Source organism: Mycetomoellerius zeteki, unplaced genomic scaffold (genome assembly GCF_001594055.1).
Source record: "Mycetomoellerius zeteki isolate Tzet28-1 unplaced genomic scaffold, Tzet1.0 scaffold364, whole genome shotgun sequence".
In the NCBI taxonomy this organism is placed as follows: Eukaryota; Metazoa; Arthropoda; class Insecta; order Hymenoptera; family Formicidae; genus Mycetomoellerius; species Mycetomoellerius zeteki.
In genome coordinates this window covers 922,803-944,109 of record NW_017257354.1, presented here as the reverse complement: position 1 = coordinate 944,109, position 21,307 = coordinate 922,803, and the positions used below count along the sequence as shown (strand labels likewise).

Sequence of the window (21,307 nt, the reverse complement as noted above, 5' to 3'; positions counted from 1 at the left end):
AGCGTCGTACGACGAAAATCGGATGCAGTGTGAATCCAGCATTAAGCATCCGAACGACGTTTCCAAACGCAGCCAAGTGCAATGGGTGCGTTCAGCAGAACGTTTGTTTTGCAACTGTTGTAAGTTTCCTTCGCGCTAATTGGATCATACTTTTAGATCTAGAAGAATGGTCCTATCTCAGCAGACAATCATAAAACGGTTGCAAAACTGTTGAGTCTGCTGAACGCAGCCAATGAGAATGTCAAGCGTTAAGCGGGGAGCACAGACTTTTGCATAACGCATAACATGTAATGCATAAGAAATTCAATCAATCAGAATTCTTTATTTCATGGAAAGGAAGGAAACGGAGAGCTTTGATTGGTACATTTTCTTATGCATTACGTGTTATGCGTTATGAAAGAGTCTGTGCTCTCCGCTTTAGTATGAAAAGGCATCTTTATGCGTATTAACTCTTATGCATAGTAACTTTTTGTTAAATTACTTTAATTTCAGCAATGTATTTAAAGAATGACGTACTAAATTAGTACATTTAGTACATAAAATATACATCAAAATGATAAATTAATCAGCCGATCAAGTGATCGCAAGTGATCGGCGTTAGTGAAACCAGTCCTAAGATAATTCATTAGAAAGAGAAAGTTATTAATTAGTACTTGTATTGAGTGCACGTTGTAAACTAGGCCTTAGTACATTGGTGCATTCTTATGCCATGGTTATGGTTTGAACAACATGTCCGCTGTATTTCACATACTAGTTTCGTTTGACTTCGATAGAAGTAGGAATCATACGGATGAGATACGTTTATGCGCCGATTGTACGTTCGTATTTTAATTCACAAAATGTATTAATATCGATATCGCTAGTTTTGTCGTGAATATTAGTGATTTAAATTGCAAGTCACAGTAAATGTTATATCAGTCGACGATAAGAAATTGTAGGCATCCTCTTATTGTGATTGTTATTTTTTCATATCTAACTATATTTTTTCATAATCTAACTATTCATACTTGCTACTTGTATATTAGATTTATACAAACAAATCCGTATTAAATATGTATCGTGAACGCTTTCTAACTTTAACATTTATAATTTTTCTATAATTGTTTTTCTATAATTGTTTTTCTATAATTGTTTTTCTATAATTGTTTTTCTATAATTGTTTTTCATAATTACAAAGAAATAAGTTTTATTTGTTTTATGTAGTACATAAATGATTTAATTGTATAGTATGATTCTATGTACATTGCCTATTCAGGTTCTACAATCCGTATTATACATTTATACAGCTCTCTGGTTTTAAAACTATGTTTTTTTATATTGTTTTTAATCTTTGTAACATTTTTTCAGAATAGCCCGCATGCGCATAAAATTTTACTGCTGAATGTAATTTTTTATAATACTATTATTATTTTCTATTATCTATTATATTTTCTATGCTTGTAAATCTTAAGTATAAATATGATTTTTAGATAATTAAAATTTTGGCAGACATCAAAACTATCAATGGCAGAAGAAGAAAGGATATCGTCTCTTTTGGGTAGGAAACATGTTTCATTTTTTTATCATTATAGGATTTTGTTAGATATAATTTTTTAATAAATAAGCATTTTATGTAATGCTAGAAAAAAATGGCACAGATGCTTCTCAATCAAAAGATACATATATTCTGGAAGAACCAACTCCAGATATCTCTATTTCCTTGTTGGACATACAAATGCCAGAAACCCCAGATAGTACCAAAGGTCAAACAAGCGATGGTGATACATCTAGATTGGAGAGTCCAAAGACAGTGAAACCAGTACTTGGAAAAGTCCAAGCAAAGAAACGATTAATGGCATTTGCTAATCAGTTCAAAGCACTGCCTAAATCCCAGGTTAAGTCAAACATGTCTCAGCATTCTTCCGCAGCTTTAAAGACAAAAGATAAAACTGTTCAGGATGATATAAATAAATCAAGAAAAAAGACAGGTGATACATTTTATCATAAAATATATCTTTATAATATATAATAATTGTATTCACTGCATATAACTATATGTAATTGTAAACTGCAATTATTGTATATTTGACAAATTTGATATTGGTTTTTAACCTCAAGTTAAAGTTTTGTAGTAAGTGAAAAATATGCATATTCAAATAGGAGAAAAGTTATATTTTAGCATTATAAACGAAATTACAAAAGTTAAACACATTCAATTTTTTAATTATGATTTTTCTCAATTGCAAATTGTGTTTGCAGTTAATTAATATTTGTTACAAATATTTTACATTTATTTTTAAAATGAATAGAATGTGGAAATATATAAATGTTTAATTTTATTCAGAATAGTTTAATTAAATTGTTGATATTTATAAATTTATATTATGCATAGAATATATTGAATGTTGCTTTGATTTTTTAAAGAAATAATTAAGTATTAGGTGGTTGCATATGAAACCATCCATTTTTGAGCAAAAGAAAATACAGTGATTTGTCTACATTTAAGACTTCGATTAACTCCACCAGCGTTTGACTCGAGTCTTCGTCCAATTCTGTATCCTCAAATTTTTTGGGTGATTTTCCGCGGTCCTTGTCCATAGAGAAATCATCACTTTGGAAGCGGCGAAACCATTCTTTGCACGTTGTACTCGATGGAGCATGTTCGGCATACACTTCCTCTAGCAAACGATACATTTCCGCGGGCGATTCCTTTGCGAAGAAGTAATGAAGCATAACTTTCCGCAAATGTGACTTATTTGGAACAAAACTTGCCATTGTAAACACAATCAAAATAGATGATGTTAACACAAAGTAACCTATGGCGTTTTGGCGGGACTCTGACCTGGCATTATGTGTATTACCAGCTTTCAATTCAAAGAAATAGTATATACTTAACGCCATTTATTGCCAATGGGCAGTTTCATATGCAACCACCCAATATAATTCTTAATACTTAAGTGTAAATATCATTCTTTTTAATTAGATAAAAATAACAATTTTTTATAATACAATTAATGCATAATTTGTACATTTTATTGATTTATATTATCGTATTGATTGTTATACATTTTTATTTAGATTGTGATATTGTTCAATCATGAATTTGAATTTTTTTGTAGAATAAGATATCATTGAACTTTTTTAATATTTTGTTTTTTCCCAATATCATTTTATAAATTGTATACTTTACATAATTTTATTCAGTGTTGCATGCTTTACATTTTTACCCCTATTTATATTACAAAATTAACACAAACAAAAATTAGCAAGACTATATTTTATAATATAGACTACTTTTAAACTGAAAGAGAAATCTTCGTATTACATAATTTTTAAGCATCCAGTCAATACTATATTATTAATTTTGCCCACTTGTAACTTTTTTACCTAACATATCAATTTTGAAACTGCAATTTCCAAAAATGTTAAAAACGAAGTTGTAGTTGATTCTTATAGATTTGTATGTCCAATTCTAGAGTTAAAATTGATAGTAAAAATAAATATTTAAATCCTTTTTGTTGTCAAACGAATGTTATCTAAATAACATCAATAATTTAAAGATGGTAAGATTTATAAATCTGTTTCTAACTGAATTATAATTTATAATTTTATAGAAGAAAAAATTCTGGCTATTGAAGAAATTCGAAGAGAGGAATCTAAAAGTAAACTGTTACTCGCAGAAGCTATGGCTGCAGGTATTGTTTTCATACATTTATGGTTATAAAACAAGCATTTAATGATAAAACTTTTTTTGTAGCAAGTATGGAAGACGAAAATCATACTGGCAAGAACATACCTACTTTACTCGAAAGTAAAAAACATACAAAAGAAAGAAGAAAACATGAGGAAATGAACAATGATCGTAAAAGTAGATCAGTGGATCGAAAATATTCAGAAAGGTAATATTTTATATTCTTTCCTAATTTTTATATGTATGTAAAATATATTCGCTCCGTTATTTTCTATACTCTGGTAACTATTAAAGATAATTATTTTTCTAAGGCCTCGACATCATGACAAAATTAATAAAGATAGTTCAAATCAAGATGTTAAAAATCGTAATGGAAGTTTAGAACGTTTTACACAAAAATCATCTCAGAACAGAGGAAAGCATAAGAAAGATAAGAAAAAGAAAAACGATAAAGATAAACGAAGTAATAGCAAAACAAATACAAATCGTGACAAGAAAGAAGAAAAGGATATAAAGAAAGAAATTGGAAAAGTAAAAGAAGAAGAGACAAAAGAAAAATCAGAAGCAACAAAGAATAAGAAAGAAAGTATAAAAGAAAGACGAAATGATATGTCAGAAATGGAAGTAGAAAGCAAAGATAAAAAAGAAAAAGATAAAGACAAATGGAAAGAAAAGATATTATTGAAAAGTAACTCATGGGCGGAAGTACGAAAATCTGGTTTAACTCTCGATGATATTATTTATCTTAGAAGACGTAATAATTCGGAACGATCTGTAAAAATCAGGTATATGTTTGTAATAATTTTTTAAGTCAAGTTTGAGAATAATAAACGGCAAATAAATAAATAAATATATATATATATGTCGTATACGGTTGTCACGGCACAAATAAATTTGATACAAGAAAAATTTAGTGCATTTGTAATGTTAAATTTATTTTTTAAGTAAAGTTTGAGATTTTATATATCTATATTTGCATATTAAGCGCGTTTGTGTGTGATGTGTTTTAGAACAACGCAAGATTATATACGTTATTTTGAACAAATGTTAATGTTAAATAATCATCGTCTAAAACGTCAAGCATTGATAGCTGAGGGATTGAATGGACCCAAAAAGTATCCGCCTGAATCAATTAAGCTGACGAAACGAGCAAGGGGACTTCAATTATTGTATTGTGAAAATCCGCGCACTTCTCTTTTGTTAAGTATTTCGCAACTTCTACAGGCCGTCACTCCTGAACGTCGTGAGAAGATACGAGATATTTGTGAAGCGTCTTTACCACGGTATATCGTAATATCCTTTGTATCCAAATCTTTCTTTACCTATCTAGATCTTTGTAATTGCAGGATTGATACAGAAGATACAGTGCAGCAGAAGCGTAATTGGTATCGACAAATAAATACAATTGACTACCATAAAGATACCAGGTGGCAGATGACTATACAGCTTCCTAAGTCAAAATGGGATAGTGAAGATGAGGAAATATCATCTATCAGTGTAGCAAAAGAAGAAACTGAAGAACCAGTAAACAAACTGCATGTTTCCGTAAACCAACGTAAGTGATTTTTAACAATAACGATAATACATATAACGTGGATTTTTAAATCATTAAGATAATAATAATTCATCTTCTGTTTTAAAAGAAGAGAGATGTTCTACAACATCTAGTATAACGGATGAAGACAAAATTGATAACAATGTTGAAGACATTAAAGAAGATAATAAATCTAGTGAAAAGATCATCGAAAACATATCGGTTAATGAATCTACTTCATCTTCTTTGCTACAGCCTGCTGGAAATGAAAAGTTAGCTTCAGAATATGAACAGTTTATGAAGATGGTATGCACTGCAACTGATGTGACTAAAAAATATTCTCCAAAAAAAAATCCTGTTAAATCTACTTCTCCACATAGTTATCATGAATTCAATATAGAATCTAATTTAGCTGAAGATAACAATATGGAAATACCATTGAAGGAGGAATTTGAAAAAAAAAGTGACCTGGAAACTCTAGAAGAATCGACGAAGAGTATAGAATGTGAGGAGTCTACTGTGTCAACAGACTGTCAAATACAAATTAATGAAAATAATATACAAATTGAACATACAAATGAAAATGACGAATCTCAGGATTCCAAGTCAATTCCAAGTGATTGGGAGAACGTTATGATCAAAGTTGAACGATTGAGTGATGAGAATACTGAATCTAGAGAAGTAAAAAAAAAGAAAAAAAAGAAAATGATATCCAGTAGTGAGTCATCTAGTAGTATCACTTCTTCAGATTCAGAAAAGCAAAAGAAAAAAAGGAAACGCAAACGGAAAGTACTAAGTAATTCATCTTCTTCCGATTCCGATAGTACGGATAGTACTAGCAGTAGCGACTCTAGTAGTTCGGAAGAAAGAAGGAAAAGAAAGCGAAAGAAAAAGAAAATTGGAAAAAAAAGAAAAAAGGTGAAACGCACTGCGCGAATAAAAAAGAAGCGAAGGAGAAAAATGAGCACGGATTCCAATAGTAGTGATTTAGATGAATATACAAAAAAGAAAAAAAGAAAGAAGAAAACGATGGAAACTAAATCTATTAATAATGGAGATATAAGAAAGATAATATCAAAGTCTCCTGTAATAGCTTCATCAGATGGAACAAAGATATTGCAGTCAGTGACTCCAACAAGGAAGATTAAAGAAGAAGCAATAGGTGAAGATAAAAAGAGGATTGATCAAGTTATATCAACGAAAAAAACCATTGTTGATATGAGTGTACATGACAATGAATGTTTGAAAGAGGGAAACGAAAGAAAAGAAAATAAGCCTGACGAAAGTTTCATGGAACAATGGGAAATGGATTCTGTGACAAAACAAAATGATGGTGAAACCTCAAGTCAAGACCGCAGTGAAGAATTGGAAAAGATGGATGGCTTAGAGAAAAGTAAATATCGAAGAAAAAGGAAGCATAGTCGAGATAATATTGAACAAGACAAAGATAGATCATCTAAAGTTAACGAAGAAAGGATTCATGAAGGAAAAGCGAGATCAGATGAGGAAATTGAAGCAAAGAGAAAGAAAAGGAAAGAAAAAGATATTAAAAGTAGTGGTGAGTTTCTTGCAAACTGGGAACGGGAAAGTGAGCGTATTACTCAACGGATACAAAACGAAGCTAAGTATTTGAAGAGATTAGGAAAACAGAAAAAGGAGAAATGGGGAGAAACAGATTTTGATACATTAAATGTGCCATCTCTGACACAACTTGAAAAAGAGGTATATCAAAAGCAACTTCTAGCAGATGAGTGGGAAGTGGATAGTTTAGAAGCAATATCAGATCTAATTACGAGTAAACGAAAAAATAGCCAGGGTTCATTAAAAAAAACAGAGAAAGAAGTTAAGTATGATAAAAAAACAGATACCTACATTGCAATAGAAAAAGAAAGTGTAAGAGAAATGAAAAAGAAGCAAGAACGTTTATATGCAATAAGAATATGGGAGGAGGAGCAAGAAGAAGGTGAAAGAGAAGAAATGATGCTTTTGGAACAAAAGAGTAAAACGAATGATTGGGATATAGAAGAAAAACCTCTATTCCATGACACTACTGAAAAAATAGAAGTTTGTAAAGTTAACGATATTGTCACAATACAGAAAGAGTGGGCTGAAACAGATGAAAATAAAGAAGATGAAAATATTAAAGAAGACGCAAATAAGTTAACTGTGAAGTCAGATAAACGAGTTAAAAAAAGCCGTTGGGACATAGGCTCTCAGTCTGAAGAAAAATCGGAAGCTAAAGATATATGGGAAGAAGAATATGTCGAATGGTCCAAGATTGACAAATGTGAACAAGAATTTGAAAAAACAAAAAAAGCAGAAATTTGTCCTGTGGATTATTCAGAAAGCTCTAGCAAATCGGATCTGATAGATTTCTATCATAGAAAATCACAAAGTAGAGAATCATTGGAGAGATCATGGGCATCAGATGAAGTGGCGGTCAGACCTATACAAGCAAAGAAAGATGCGTCATTAAAACAATCAATTTTTGCGAAAACAAATGAAGAACAGCTTGCATCCATCAAGGAGCATCAAACTAGAGATCAATTCAAAGAAATTTCGGAAACCGATGTAAAATTCAAAGAGAAGATCTATTCAGTAGAACTATACAGTCCCAGTTCCCCAGCACTTTCTCAAAGGTCTCAGGTAGGTATTTTTATCTATCTATAAAAAAGTGATCTTTAGGAATATATACATATAAATTACTATTTAAATACTAAATGGAGATTTATGTAGATCCCTTCTTTAAATACTAAGTGGGGATCTATATAGATCCCTTATTTAAATACTAAAAAGGGATCTATAAATATAGATCCCTTATTTAATACTTATTTAATCCTTTACCCGTGTTTATATCATATATCATTGACCATATTCAAAACTTGATCTTTTTGTTGACAATACTGCAATACCATGAGAACTTTTTAAAAATGCTCAAGTTAAAAAAGGCTCCCCCCTCCCCTCCCCCCCCGAACACGGTTAGAAGGTTATAAATAAATAAATATATGTATCCAGTATACATATAGATTCCTTATTTAAATACCTATTTCTTTTGTTTGTAGGATGTAGAAGTGTCTAATGAGAGCAGTTCTTGTAATTCTCTGCTCCGTGAAAAAAGAAAGAAGGAGATGTTAATTACAGCAGACGAATTATCAATTCCCATGTCTGGAATACCGTTACAATTAATAAAACGTGATACTAAACATACGTCAAGTGAAAAGACAGAAAGTATTTTGAAGAAAATACAACTGGAGGATAGAGATTCTGCTCATGACTTTGACATTAAAAGCACTGATAATTTATTTGGCGACATTTCAATAAATGAACCGTGCTCAAAAATGCATACTTCTAGACATATAGATATTTTTGCAGAGTATGGATCAGAAAAGTCATGTGATAAACAGCATGCTGCAAATTCCAGTGTGAACTCAGCAACGAAAGATGATGAAGTGAATGAAGGAAAGAACGCACTTAAACTCATTCCTAAGCAGCTCTTGATTCGTCGTACTAACGAACAGGTAAAATCGAAACGTATTTTAGAAACACCATTACAGGATCCTGCTCAACATGCAGCAGCTCTATTGACAATACAAAAAAAGTTGTTAGAGTCACACGCATTGAAGAATGACATCAAAGAATATCCGAACCAAGAACAGGTAGTTCATTTTGAACAGAAATATAGTAATAGAGATATAGTAGCGAGTAATAGCAGAACTGATGCATTATTAGATACAACTGAATTTTCCGTGGTTTCCAAAGCATCAGTAATAGCGATACGATCGAGATCCCCGACATCGGAGAAAGCGATCTCTGTTCGATCTGAACAATCTGAGAACTACGACAGAGAAAGCAAAAACGATGATGCAAAAAGATATAAGCCTAATCGTAATTTAAATGAAACTAATGTTTCATCAAGTATGCGATCTCCTATCCGGGAACACAGAAAGAGAAGTCCTAGCAAGAAAGAAAGTGAAAAACGATATTCGCATGATAAGGACAAGAAGGAAAAGAAATCTGAAAGGACATTTGACGACTTAGAGAAGCCTGACAGGAGGGATACTAGAGGTTCCAAAGTAGATTTTACAGATAGGAGAAGGTTTAGCCCTTCGGGACGAGGAAGAAGAAGAAAGAGCCGAAGTCCCTATGTCTCATGGGAACGCCAAGGAAGCGGAAGTAGAAGTCCTGGTCATAGTTGGAGCAGAAGTCGTAGTAAAAGTCCAAAGAGGAAGGACGATGCTACTATCAATACACGAGACAAAGATAAAAAAAGAGAAAGATACGACGATGAGCGATCATGTAAATCGAGAATGGATGAAAGAAAAGAAAGATATACGCGATCTCCATTACGCTTCGGTTATAATGAGGGTAAAAAATAATATTATTCTCTAAATAAATAGTTTTACTCTATATCGCTAGACATTTAAATATTAATCTATCTACAGATAACTTTAAAAAGCATGGCATTGTATCTTCTAAAGGCAATCGTAACAACTGGGGTAGGAGAAGACATGACAATACAGATAGAGATCATGAGAAAGATACTAGATTGTATGACCCACTAGAGATTTTGAGGGAAAGAACAATGGAATCTGAAAAATATAGAGATAATAGGTATAACATATCCACTTGACTTTTATATTTATGTGCTTGAATTTTTCATGTACCTGCATTTGTTAATAATTTGTTATGATGATGACAAAAGTAAAGACATAGAATATTGAACTATATTCTTTACTATTATTTTACATGCAATGAAATTGACATATGAATATATGTATAATATATAAGCTTACATTTATTATAAATATATAATAAAGTTATAATAATGTTATTTAGGTTTCACATAGAAGAATTAGATCATTGGCAATATGAAAGCAACAATATTTTACGAGATGGTAATGAATCCATGGATTCGTACACTGCTGGACAAGATTTGCCTCTTGAATATGATGATCGATCGTATTATAGAGAGGGAAGTCCGGAAAGGGATATGATACAATCTTCGCCCCAATTGCTGTCAAAATACAGGAGGAGGTATTTACAGATTTCTGTACATATTAAATAGAACGAAATACTAGTATAACGTTGATAAAACATTCTTTTTGGATTTCAACGTAAACATTAAGTGTACAATTTTATTTATACAAACAATCAAAGCACTTAATGTTTTTCATTCATTTCAAACAGATCTAATGTAAAAAGGGAACGGCAATGGGAGAAGGACATAGACCCTTCAGATTTGGATCGTCATCCAGAACACAGAATACGAAATCGAACACAACAACGATCAAGGTATTCGCCTGTGCGTCAAGAACGATTTCGACGAAAATCTAGATCTCGCTCTTGGTCACCACTAAGATCCCGATCTCGATCTAGATCGAGATCAGGATCGCGTTCTAGATCGACGTCGAGATCAAGATTGCGGATGAGATCGCAATCGAGATCGAGGAGTAGATCTCCGTTTGATGTGCGATCAAGAATGAAATCTGTTTCTATGTCGAGATTAAGAAGCCCGGAACATTCATTCAGAACATCTGAATTACGGTCTTCCAGGTAACATTTGATTCAATTTACATGATGCATCTCTCATTTATGATTAAATCTATGATCAATTTTAAATGTAGATCTCCTTCACCTGGAAGTGATAGGCTAAACGAAATAGAAAGGGAAAGGAAGGACGATGACGAAAACAAAAAATTCAACGCTTCTGGCGAAAGGGGTAGGCGTATAGAGACTATTATACAGTCGGGGATTATGCCAGGAACGAGCATCTTAGATTCAGAAATGGGTATCAATAGCAGTATGGATGCAACGGTTACAAACTTCCAATACTCAAATGAGATTGAAGGCGGAAATGAATATTATTATACAGAGAATAATTTGACTTATCCTCCTTGTATAGATGAATCATCTACAAGCTCCCCGAAACGTTTATCTCTCGACGATAGGTAATGTACACCACATTCAATAATCAGCTATAATAAGCACTACACTTACAGGGCAAAAGTACCGGAATGTCTGAATATCTCGGAAAATACAAGTTTTACAAAAAAAGTTTTTCTCGGAAATGCTTACTTTTTAAGATATTTAAGGGATCCGGGACTTTTTGTACACTCTGTATATATATATATATATATAATGTGTAATGACCATGTCTTATATATTGTTTACAGATTAGAATTAGAATTAGGTATTAAAAAGCAACAAAATAAGGACTCTACTGGTATAGCTTCAGAATATTCTTCTAATTTCAATCCCAATGTTATCGCGTATCCATCTCCTCCTTCACAACAACCACAACAACAAATGATGTACAGGCAGCAGCCTACAGTTGTACAAGTATTTAACATATTTCTATATACTTTTCAATGATTATTGAAATGAGCAAATTTATATATTAAATATCATTTCTATGTTTTTAAGGTTGGAAATGTCCTACAAGTAGTCCCTGCTGATTTCAATGGGGTGCAATCAGTACGTCGCGAAGTATCTGCTACAGTTACGACTCCGCCCGTGCGATCTGGATCCAGTCAAGTGGTTCGCGTAGGTAACGTTCTCCAAGTAGTACCCACGTCATTAGATTGGAGCAGCAGCAATAGCGGCGGCAGTGGCAACGGCAACGGCAGCGGCAGCGGTAGCGGCCAGTCTTCGACAGGTCAATCAAATGTGGTTTTGTATTCTTCAGCTGTCCCGGCACTTTCACCTTCAGCGCCTATGTCAGTACCTGTTCCCGTTCCTGTTCCATTGCCTGTGCCACCAACCTTACCCGCCACGACAAATACTCTCGCCCCCGTCGCAACTATGTCATCTGTTACACCACTGCCGCTATCATTGCCAGTACCTGTACCTGTGCCGGTTCCGATTCCGATTCCCCCCGTGACAGCAGCAGCGTTCCCAAGAAACGAGATTCAGACACAAAGTACGTATACAAGTCTATTTCGGATGTGATTCTTGCCATCCGAAAAATCTTATTATTTAACGACGAATGTCTTTATGTTGTAGAAATAGTTCAACCCGTGTATAATTACGAAGCTATACTCGAAACGCGCCGTAAGGAACAAGAAGAGCGTAAACGAATACGCGAGTTACGCAGGAAAGAGAAAGAACGTAGGAGGATAGAACGGGTTAATCGACGAGCTCTGCGATTATTAGAAAAGAACAATACATCGCGACAAATGAGTGGAGTCTTAGATCATCGTAAAAGTTCGATTGTAGATCCAGCAGTCCTAAAAGCATTGAAAGAAGGAGACGAACAAGCTGAATCTTCATCAGCTAATCCTATAAAAGAAGAAGAGGAAGCAACAATATCTATTAAAGAAGAAGACGATGATGTCGCTGCGGAGGAAGAAGAAGATGATGATGAGGATGAGGTTGAGGCCGAGGCGGAATATGATGAAGAAGAGGAAGAAGAAGCAGAAGATGAGGACGAGGATGACGGTGACGATGAAAAATCATTACAAATGGTTAATCAGCGAATTGAAGTTGACGAAGCGACAACGTCTGCTGTTACAACTAAAGATCAGGCAGAAATTGATACCAGGAAGGAATGGCCGATGTTGCCACCTCCACCATTAAAAGGCATTTTGGTTGTACCAGGATTTAGGTTTGTCGATATTGCTTTAAAAATTTCTTTTAAAAATACAGATTTAAAAAAATAAAGTTAAGTTTCCCCTGAGTAATCTCCATGGCCATATTGGATCGTGACGTCACAAACGAGAAATAACACGTTGAAGTTTTTGCATACCATTTGTAAAAAAAGAGAATTTGAATAAAACAAAATAATGAGATCGATTTCAAACATTTGTAAAAATGGGCCGAAGCCATTCTTACCACCCTTGACAGTAAACAATCGTAAAAAGCACGTGAAATGAAAATAGGTTTAAAAACATTATTTTCACTTCACAACGGATAAGGAGGGAGGTGGATATATATATATGTATATATAAGGACAGGCTTCAGCCCATTTTTACAAATATTTTAAAGTGAGCTTATTATTTTGATCTATCCAGAGTGTTCTTATTTATAAATGGCATGCAAGAATCTTAAATCATTTCTCGCTCATGACGTCACGATCCAATATGGCCGCGGACTAGACAAGAACTTTAATATTAAGAATTTCTACTGAACAAATTATATTTTATGCAATTTTGATAAAAACATTTTTTGCAAGTTATCTCATTAAGGCTGCGTTTGGTTTGGAAGTTTTTAGTGCTTTCGATGCTTCCATTCTTGTTTTATACCTAATAAACGATAGATAAAGACAAAATAATGATTATAAGCGCTTAAAGCGTATGAGGATCCAATCGCAAGTCATAAGTTCTTACAAGTTTTACAAGAACAAGTTACAAGCTTTATGATTTTGCTTAGAATTGATCCATTAGATTTTATATATTATATTCAGCTTGTATGTACTGCATGAAATATACATTACTCAACAAAATTAAAGGATCACTTGTTCCATCCTATAAAAATAGGCAAATTTCAAGATAGAATAACTTCGTCAAAAGTCATTGTATCGAGATGTTTAAAAGAGCATTTTAAAGCTTGAAACCTCTACTTTTCAGATGGGTACTTCAAAAAACGATCTTGTTGATATTTTGTGAAATTACATAAACATAAATGAAAACGCATCGGATATCAAAATTTTTTACGAAATTTGTGAAGTGCTACGGCGCGAATTAAAAATTGCGCACAAATGCGATTTTTTTTCACCGAGTTATTCAATGTTGAAGCAAAAACGACCCTTTTTGCTTCGATGTTGAATAACTCAATGAAAAAAAATCGTACAAAGATCAATAAAAAAGCAAATTAAAGGTAAAGATTCATTCTTTCGAAAACTGTAAACCGCATTTGTGCGCAATTTTTAATTCGCGCCGTAGCATTTCGCAAATTTCGTAAAAAATTTTGATATCCGATGCGTTTTCATTTATGTTTATGTAATTTCACAAAATATCAACAAGATCGTTTTTTTGAAGTATCGATCTGAAAAGTTAGAGGTTTCAAGCTTTAAAATGCTTTTTTAAACATCTCGATATTGATCCTTTAATTTTGTTGAGTAGTGTATAAGTGGATTTTTTCAGTCCCAATGGCAACGTGGATGATTTATCAGATGTGGACAACAATATCAAAGACGGTAGCGACAAAGATGGAGAGATAGATAAGAATAGTGAATATGATAAAGACGTAGGCTCTGATGTCAAATCTGGTAAATCAAAGTTAGCAAAATTAAGAAAAACAAAGAGAAGCAAAAAGTCAGTTCAGTTTGCTGATGGTGTGAAACCTGGAGAGGGAACTAGTCCCAGCGGCGGCGAAGGCGACATGCCTTCACCGCCTCCTCCTAAGGGAATAGATTTCCGCGAAGGAGATCTGAAAAGAAATAAAATTTATAATTCTCAAAAGAGCAGAAAGCAGGAGAAAAGGGCGAGACCACCAAAAACAAAGAAAAAAGTCAAGGTACGCGATTGTTATTCCTCTTTCTCTCTTGTTTAGAAAAAAGAAATTGGATTCAAGAAATGTTTTTAGTTGTATTATGAAAATATGTTTTCTTTTCTTTCTCTGTATTATAGGTAACGATAATTAATAAGTTGAAAAAACCACGCATTACGCCATTGACAGCCATGATGATGGATGACTCTGACGAAATGGACGATCGTTCACCACCTCCGCCTCCCCCTGGTTCTCCTCCGCCACCTCATCTCTGGCCCAGTTATCTTTCAATTTACAATACAACAGTTCGAGCAATTGAACAACCACAGACTACGACTGCAACTTTGACGTCTGTTCAAGCTCCACCACCACCACCGACTCCGTTGCCTCTTTTGATCCCGCCACCTCCGCTTAATTATACCATCCAACCTTGCAGTAAATCTTAAGCTAACACTATTCGGGGCGTCGATTTTGCAATCTTCTTTGGTACAAGTATTTTTTTTTTCTTTTCACGAAACATAGTGAATTTCTCACTCTTCCTCTTCTCTCTCTCTCTCTCTCTCCTTCCTTTCCTGGGCTGCGTTTAGAAACATCACTCGGGTGCCTCTGTGTATTATCTTATCCTTATTTAACATTGGGTGAACAACAAGGATAAAATGATACACAGAGGCACTCGGGTAATGTTTCCGAACGCAGCCCTAGAAATTCTGTGCGCGAGAAATCGTATTAGACTGTAAAAGTGAGAAATGTACATTAGTCTCGATATTGAGACTTCAATGATGACAAAGTTAACATGATATTGAAGATTATATACCAATAATTGATGTTGTAAATATCCAATATTATCATTTTCTGATCAAGAGATCGTGATCTTTATCTGATAAATGTTGATGTCCATTGCGTCCGGAACTTTGAATAACTTCATATTAATAATAATCTATTTCGTATATTTTCGATATCGAGAATCGAATATATAGAATGTCTCCGAACTGATGGTACAATAAAAAATAATTTTTAATAGGAAGAAAGAAAATTTGAAAATTAAATCTTTACACCATTTTAAACTTGAATTATTTTCAATGTCATTGTGTGCATCATTCGTCGTCAAATTTCTTTCGTGAATGTTTATTAAAATATATATAAGTACGCAATAAAAAATATCTTTTTATATATAAAACATGTTTCAACTAATATAATATTTTATTTATTAATATAGTTTATTATTATTAATAAATATTATATTTAAAAAAAATGGAAATGATTTTACTATATATATTTATTAGGATGGCCCTTATTTTATACTTGGTGAAATGTTTTTTTATGTATGTTTTTTTATTGCCGATCCCTCCAGAGCAGTTATTAAAAAAATAATTTCTGATGCCAAATTTTGTTACAAGGTGCTTTCAGCATTCTTTTGTCCGATTGTAATAACATTTTACAGAGATTATTTTTGTAATACCTGGAACTGTTCTGGAGGAATCGGCAAACAATATATGAAAAATTTTCATCCTAATATTTATAAATAATTTTTCATTAACTTATATCTATATAATTATATTTTAAATTGTTATATTGTATATAAATAGAATATTATTTTTTTTATTATAAAAGTGCCCTCGATTTCGATGACGGATGATGTATTAAAGACAGAATTGATAAAAATACATGTTTTAAACAGTTTAAAAGGTGGTTAACTGATGTTTCTAATATGTTTTAAACATATTTAAGAAGAAATATAATGTTTTATTCTTAAAAAAAAGGCATTAGTTTTTGACAACCCTGATTAAAGATCATTTAAGCTTCAGAAAGTACGAAGATATTAATTTTCCAACTTCCAAAGACTTTTCTCGAAAGCTCAGATAAGGTACGAAAATATTTAATAATTTTTTTTTATCTCTACAAAAGGAATTTTTCAATTGTATTATTAGTTCTAAGACGCTGCATTAAAAGATGACAATGGCAATGGATATAATGTAATTATTGTCGATGATGTATCGTTAATACGATTTGTTATTACAAGTAAGAACATATTCGAAAAAATGCAATGTATATACATTGTATTATATATTAACTTGTCACAAATATATGTGATTTAAATGCAGGCAATATTTAAAATTAGATCCCGTTCTTTTCTTAGATTAAAAATATTTAATTTTACCTTTTTTAATAAAGTACGTTATATTTAATGATAACTAAATTATTTAGTACCATATGATGATAAGATACAGAAATCTGGTTTTGAAAATAGTAGTCTATACTATCTAGAAATTTTTTAATCTTAGGATGGGTAAAAATAGAACATATGAGATATAAAAACATATGATTATAAAAAAATGAACGATTTTAAAAGACCTCGCATGATATGAAAAAATTGTTTTCAGCCAATTTGAATTTGTAATATATTCTTGTAATTCTTGCATCTCTGATAAAATATCTCATTGGACAAAACAATTCTATGACTAATTTTTGAATTAAGCCTTCGCGTACAAAGTTTATTTTTAGACGAAAGTTCTCGCGAGAAACACGAAACAATTTTTATCGCTTCTCAAAAGAAAGAATTAATATTAAAATGGAAAGAAACTTGTGGAAAATCAATTTTTATTATGGCAAAAGATAAATATTACCATCAGGGTTTAATTTCAGAAATATAAAATTATCTTTGTGCGTTGTTGGAATAAGAATAACTTTGTTTCAATCTTATGTCACCGAATTAAAATGAAAAAGAATTTTAAGAAATCTTTTTTTGATTGAATAGAGTAAGACTCACTTTTTTTAAATCTCGTATTATGGACAAAAATGAATTCGAAGCTTTCGAATCTGTTTTGGATTAAAAGAATAGCAATTGTGTCATTTCAATCTTATGTCATTGGATTAAAATGGATTGCATATATTTTCCATTACTTTTTCGATAGAAAGAAATAGAAAGAAATCCCATTATTTCAATCCCCTGTCATAGATTAAAATGGATTCAAAGAATTATTAAACTTTAATTGGATTGAAATGAATTAAAAAAATCGAGAATTTAAATTCGGCAATGACCAAACGAATCTATTTCTATCTATTTCAATCTCTCCGAATACTGGGATGTTTAGATTTTATAATTTCATATATATATGTCTGAATTTTACGATTTTATAATTGAATATTTAAAATAAAATTTCTATTCCTTCTTTGAAGCATTAAACGTCTAGTATATCTGCGTACTGCGTATTGCTGTGCTTTTTTTTTATTAAAATGCATATACTTTATCATAAATGCGCGGCAAAAGTACGTTCAATAATGATAATAGTACATACGTTGATTTTTCTATCAAAACGCACTACGTATTACGTAAATAGTGATAAACGTTTTATTGCTCTTCAACATCGTTGTGTAACTGTATTATATACAAGAGTCAAGACTAGCTTGTAATTCTGAAGCCTTCTAATATTGTCAAGTGATGTTACAATTCTTTCAACATTTGCGTTTTACTTATAATTTATAATTATTTTTATTACACTACAGCTAAAAACAAAATGAGAGTAGCTATTATTGGTGGTGGAATTGTTGGATTAACAACAGCTGGATTTGTACAAGCAGGGTATTTTCGTAATGCTGACATAACGGTGTTGGCTTCAGATTTTGATGATACTGTCAGTCATGTAGCTGCGGGAATCTTTAGAGTCGGTGCTTCATTCTGCGGTCCTAATGAGACAGTAACAAGGTATAAAACAAGAAGTTTTTTATATATTTTTTAAACTTTTAAGTATATGTCTCGTGTGATGCGCCATTTCAAACTTTCCGCAAAAAAAATTTTTATTGGCATTTTTGCCACTTAGAAACTTATTTTTTCTAGGCTACTAAAATAGTCCACAATTTAGAATGGAAAACGAACTTTATCATCACAATCCATTTTCTTTAAATTAAATAATGCTAATGTTAATTACAACTAAATATGCTTACTTATTTTCAAATTAAGAAAAAATATTGACATAGACGTGCATCGTATGTTTTAGTTTTGCTGGAATTCTCTTCAATTTTATATGTGGCTTCAAGCTTTAGTATGTGTATATAGGAATATTTATAATCAATTTACTTTTTTAAGACAATGGATAAAAAATTCTTACGAATTTTATGATGCTCTTCGAAAAATGGATGATGCCTCTCATGCTGGAGTGACTGATATTTCTGGATATATATTCGCGAATTCATCTCAAGATACCGTTAGAGTAAGAGTGAAACAAAAAAATTTTTATCTAAAATGAAATTATATAAATGATGAGACTAAATTTAAATTTAGGGCGCGTTCCACTTAACGTTCGCAACGCTCGCGAGTATCATTTCATCCTTGTTTAATATTTGTAAACGATAAGGATGAAATGATGCTCGCGAGTATTGCGAACGTTAAGTGGAACGCACCCTTAGTGCACCGTGTATCAGTATTCACGTGTTGATTAATAAATTATTTAATTAGAATCATTGGCTTGAAGGTGTGGTGCCAGTATATAGAAGGGCGAACGAAGAAGAATTTGAACTGGTTAATGGTAATTGGAAGTATGGATCATACTTCTCGACACTCCTTACACAAAGCAATCTGTATCTTCCATGGGCTAGACGTCGGTAAGTAATGTATGATATAATTAAAGACAGAAAAATTGTAATTTGAACTATTTGCTTTGCTAGATTGCAATTAAACGGAGTTACGTTTAAGCAAAGAGAATTGAGTTCTCTCAAAGAATTGACTAACGACTACGATATCGTAATAAATTGCACTGGACTTGGAGCGCGCAAATTATGCGATGACAGACGTCTTGTTTCTCTTCGTGGCCAAGTACTCAAAGTATGACATTATCTTGCACTTAGATATTCATCTTTCTTCATTCGTACAATCTTCCACAATCTTCCTCTTGACGCTTTAATAAATTAGGGATGGAAAGTAACGCGTTGTAATGCCATTACTGTTATCATTGCTTTTTTATATTAACGATTTGGTGATGCCTTTATAATTTTTCATAACGGTTACGATAACGTCAGGGTTGGAAAAATCACTTTTGAAAAATAATTAGTTACCATTATGCGTTACTCATTAAAAAAAAATTCATTACCCAATACGTAATGAATAAAGTAATGAGTTACTTTTTTTATGGATGACGTGTAATAGTAATAAGTTACTTTTCAAGTGATTTTCCAACCCTGGCATTATTGTTACCGTCATGTAAATTATGAAATTATTACCAAATCGTTATTATAAAAAAGTAACGGTAATAGCATTATAAGTACGCGTCCTACTTTCATCCTTGCTAATCGTTTATATACCTAAAAAATAGTATATCTGCGTAGGTGAAAGCACCATGGATGAAAATGTTCTTTTACGGCGAGCTTGATACTTATGTCATACCAGGCTTCAATGGTATAGTTACTTTAGGTGGATCGAGAAACTTTGACTCCGAAAATATAAAATTATGTCCACACGAATCCGCAGCAATTCGTGAAAGGTGTGAGACGCTAATACCGTCCTTGAAAAATGCGGAAATTTTGCGACAGGAAGTTGGCCTGCGACCGCATCGGGATGGTGGTGTTAGAGTTGGGGACGGGAGTCGTATTAGTAATCATTCTAAAGCTATAGTTAGTACTTAGTAAAAACAATTTACTATATATTAATTTATAGAGTGTACTATAGATGAAAGAGAAATTATCCTTTTTATAGACTATACATAATTATGGACACGGTGGTTACGGAGTTTGCATGGCACCTGGAACTTCTATAACGGCCGTGAATGCAGCTGTCGAGCTTCATAAATCTACCAGCTCTAAAATATAATATCATTTTATAACATTTTTCCCCATTATATACACTACGCACAACAATTAGGGAATCACTTTAAAACCTGCAAATTTTGTCCATCTTAAGAAGCTGTATCTCGTATGTAGTTATCCAAAATCATGCGAAATATAGGATTCGCTTTAAAATCTGACGACTCAGTTTCTAGGCATGCTACAGTAATATTTGAGATATCATTCGCTGGAAGCTAAAATATAGCCTCTTATAGATCAGCAAAATGTCTTGAAGTGATTCTCTAATTGCTATGCATAATGTATTATGTATTATTGTATTACAAAATATATTGCTGAAAAAACTTTTCTATCTGAGCATCCTTTATTAATAAGCTTACATAAATTCTAATAGTACATGGTATCATTTGCTGAGCAATGCACTTATAAATAAAACTTGTAAAAGTCCATTTAGACTCGTTAAGTTATAAAGATACACATTTATATTTTCTATATAAGCAGAAAAATTTCGCAGATCGCAAGTTTAATGTCTTTTTCGAAACAATGAATCATATTCGTTAAAATTCAAGAGTTACGCTTTTTTTTAGTAACAAAAATTGTATTATATTTTTGTAGTGACAAATATCATATCAAGAATGGTATTGTTTATCGATCAATTATAAATGTATTCGTAAACGTACTACGAAATAGTCAACAAATTTACGCGTTTGAGGCTTCCACGGTTATCTTCTTCGATTATATTAGAGGGTTTGCGGGTTATCACCGTGTCTTCTTTCATGGTCGATGCCAACGTTTCGTGAACCATGCTGTTCACTTCATTAGGGCGAGGGATGCACTGATACTGAGCTGCTTCCCCGGGGGACTCCCTCTTTATAGGTAAAACGCTGTCGAGAGGGGGGGGGGGG

The 21,307-nt window shown here is 32.4% G+C and overlaps 3 protein-coding genes across 7 annotated transcripts in view; 2 read left to right on the top strand and 1 right to left on the bottom strand.

The window, feature by feature from the left end:
* The first annotated feature begins 611 nt into the window (after window positions 1-611).
* Window positions 612-15,571, top strand: LOC108725822 (trichohyalin). 3 transcript variants are annotated; one of them, XM_018453060.1, is made up of 20 exons: window positions 612-814; window positions 1,348-1,383; window positions 1,470-1,537; window positions 1,623-1,967; window positions 3,594-3,674; window positions 3,737-3,878; window positions 3,982-4,455; window positions 4,681-4,953; window positions 5,017-5,225; window positions 5,314-7,850; window positions 8,267-9,569; window positions 9,647-9,815; window positions 10,041-10,238; window positions 10,392-10,757; window positions 10,829-11,152; window positions 11,378-11,543; window positions 11,628-12,123; window positions 12,207-12,807; window positions 14,285-14,657; window positions 14,771-15,571. In XM_018453060.1, exons 3-20 carry the CDS (start codon window positions 1,504-1,506, stop codon window positions 15,074-15,076), a joined length of 8,397 nt encoding a protein of 2,798 aa, XP_018308562.1. In that variant the 5' UTR covers window positions 612-814; window positions 1,348-1,383; window positions 1,470-1,503; the 3' UTR covers window positions 15,077-15,571. The 3 variants fall into 3 exon arrangements, with proteins under 3 accessions (XP_018308562.1, XP_018308561.1, XP_018308560.1); XM_018453059.1 differs by lacking the exon at window positions 1,348-1,383; XM_018453058.1 differs by lacking the exon at window positions 1,348-1,383 and having other exon boundaries at window positions 612-902.
* A 2,428-nt stretch (window positions 15,572-17,999) lies between these two features.
* Daao1 (D-amino acid oxidase 1) lies at window positions 18,000-20,682 on the top strand. Of its 3 annotated transcripts, none has more exons than XM_018453062.1 (7): window positions 18,000-18,037; window positions 18,135-18,333; window positions 18,715-18,838; window positions 19,084-19,229; window positions 19,293-19,449; window positions 19,950-20,234; window positions 20,317-20,682. In XM_018453062.1, exons 2-7 carry the CDS (start codon window positions 18,146-18,148, stop codon window positions 20,428-20,430), a joined length of 1,014 nt encoding a protein of 337 aa, XP_018308564.1. In that variant the 5' UTR covers window positions 18,000-18,037; window positions 18,135-18,145; the 3' UTR covers window positions 20,431-20,682. The 3 variants fall into 3 exon arrangements, with proteins under 3 accessions (XP_018308564.1, XP_018308566.1, XP_018308565.1); XM_018453064.1 differs by lacking the exon at window positions 18,000-18,037 and adding an exon at window positions 18,041-18,061; XM_018453063.1 differs by lacking the exon at window positions 18,000-18,037 and having other exon boundaries at window positions 18,128-18,333.
* mof (males absent on the first) overlaps window positions 18,285-21,307 on the bottom strand; it is a 6,302-nt gene continuing 3,279 nt past the window's right edge. The window contains exon 8 of the mRNA XM_018453061.1: window positions 18,285-18,314. The gene's annotated coding sequence lies outside the window, so the exon portion shown is untranslated. The remainder of the gene's footprint in view (window positions 18,315-21,307) is intronic.

What these genes read in the sequence shown, in the direction of transcription:
- Daao1 (XM_018453062.1), top strand. Translation starts at nt 18,146, where the DNA reads ATGAGAGTAGCTATTATTGGTGGTGGAATTGTTGGATTAACAACAGCT. An exon ending in CTTCCATGGGCTAGACGTCG is followed by an intron (nt 19,230 to 19,292) that starts GTAAGTAATGTA and finishes TTGCTTTGCTAG; the next exon opens with ATTGCAATTAAACGGAGTTA. An exon ending in TTCGTGGCCAAGTACTCAAA is followed by an intron (nt 19,450 to 19,949) that starts GTATGACATTAT and finishes ATATCTGCGTAG; the next exon opens with GTGAAAGCACCATGGATGAA.
- LOC108725822 (XM_018453059.1), top strand. Translation starts at nt 1,504, where the DNA reads ATGGCAGAAGAAGAAAGGATATCGTCTCTTTTGG. An exon ending in GATCGAAAATATTCAGAAAG is followed by an intron (nt 3,879 to 3,981) that starts GTAATATTTTAT and finishes TATTTTTCTAAG; the next exon opens with GCCTCGACATCATGACAAAA. An exon ending in ACGCTTCGGTTATAATGAGG is followed by an intron (nt 9,570 to 9,646) that starts GTAAAAAATAAT and finishes ATCTATCTACAG; the next exon opens with ATAACTTTAAAAAGCATGGC.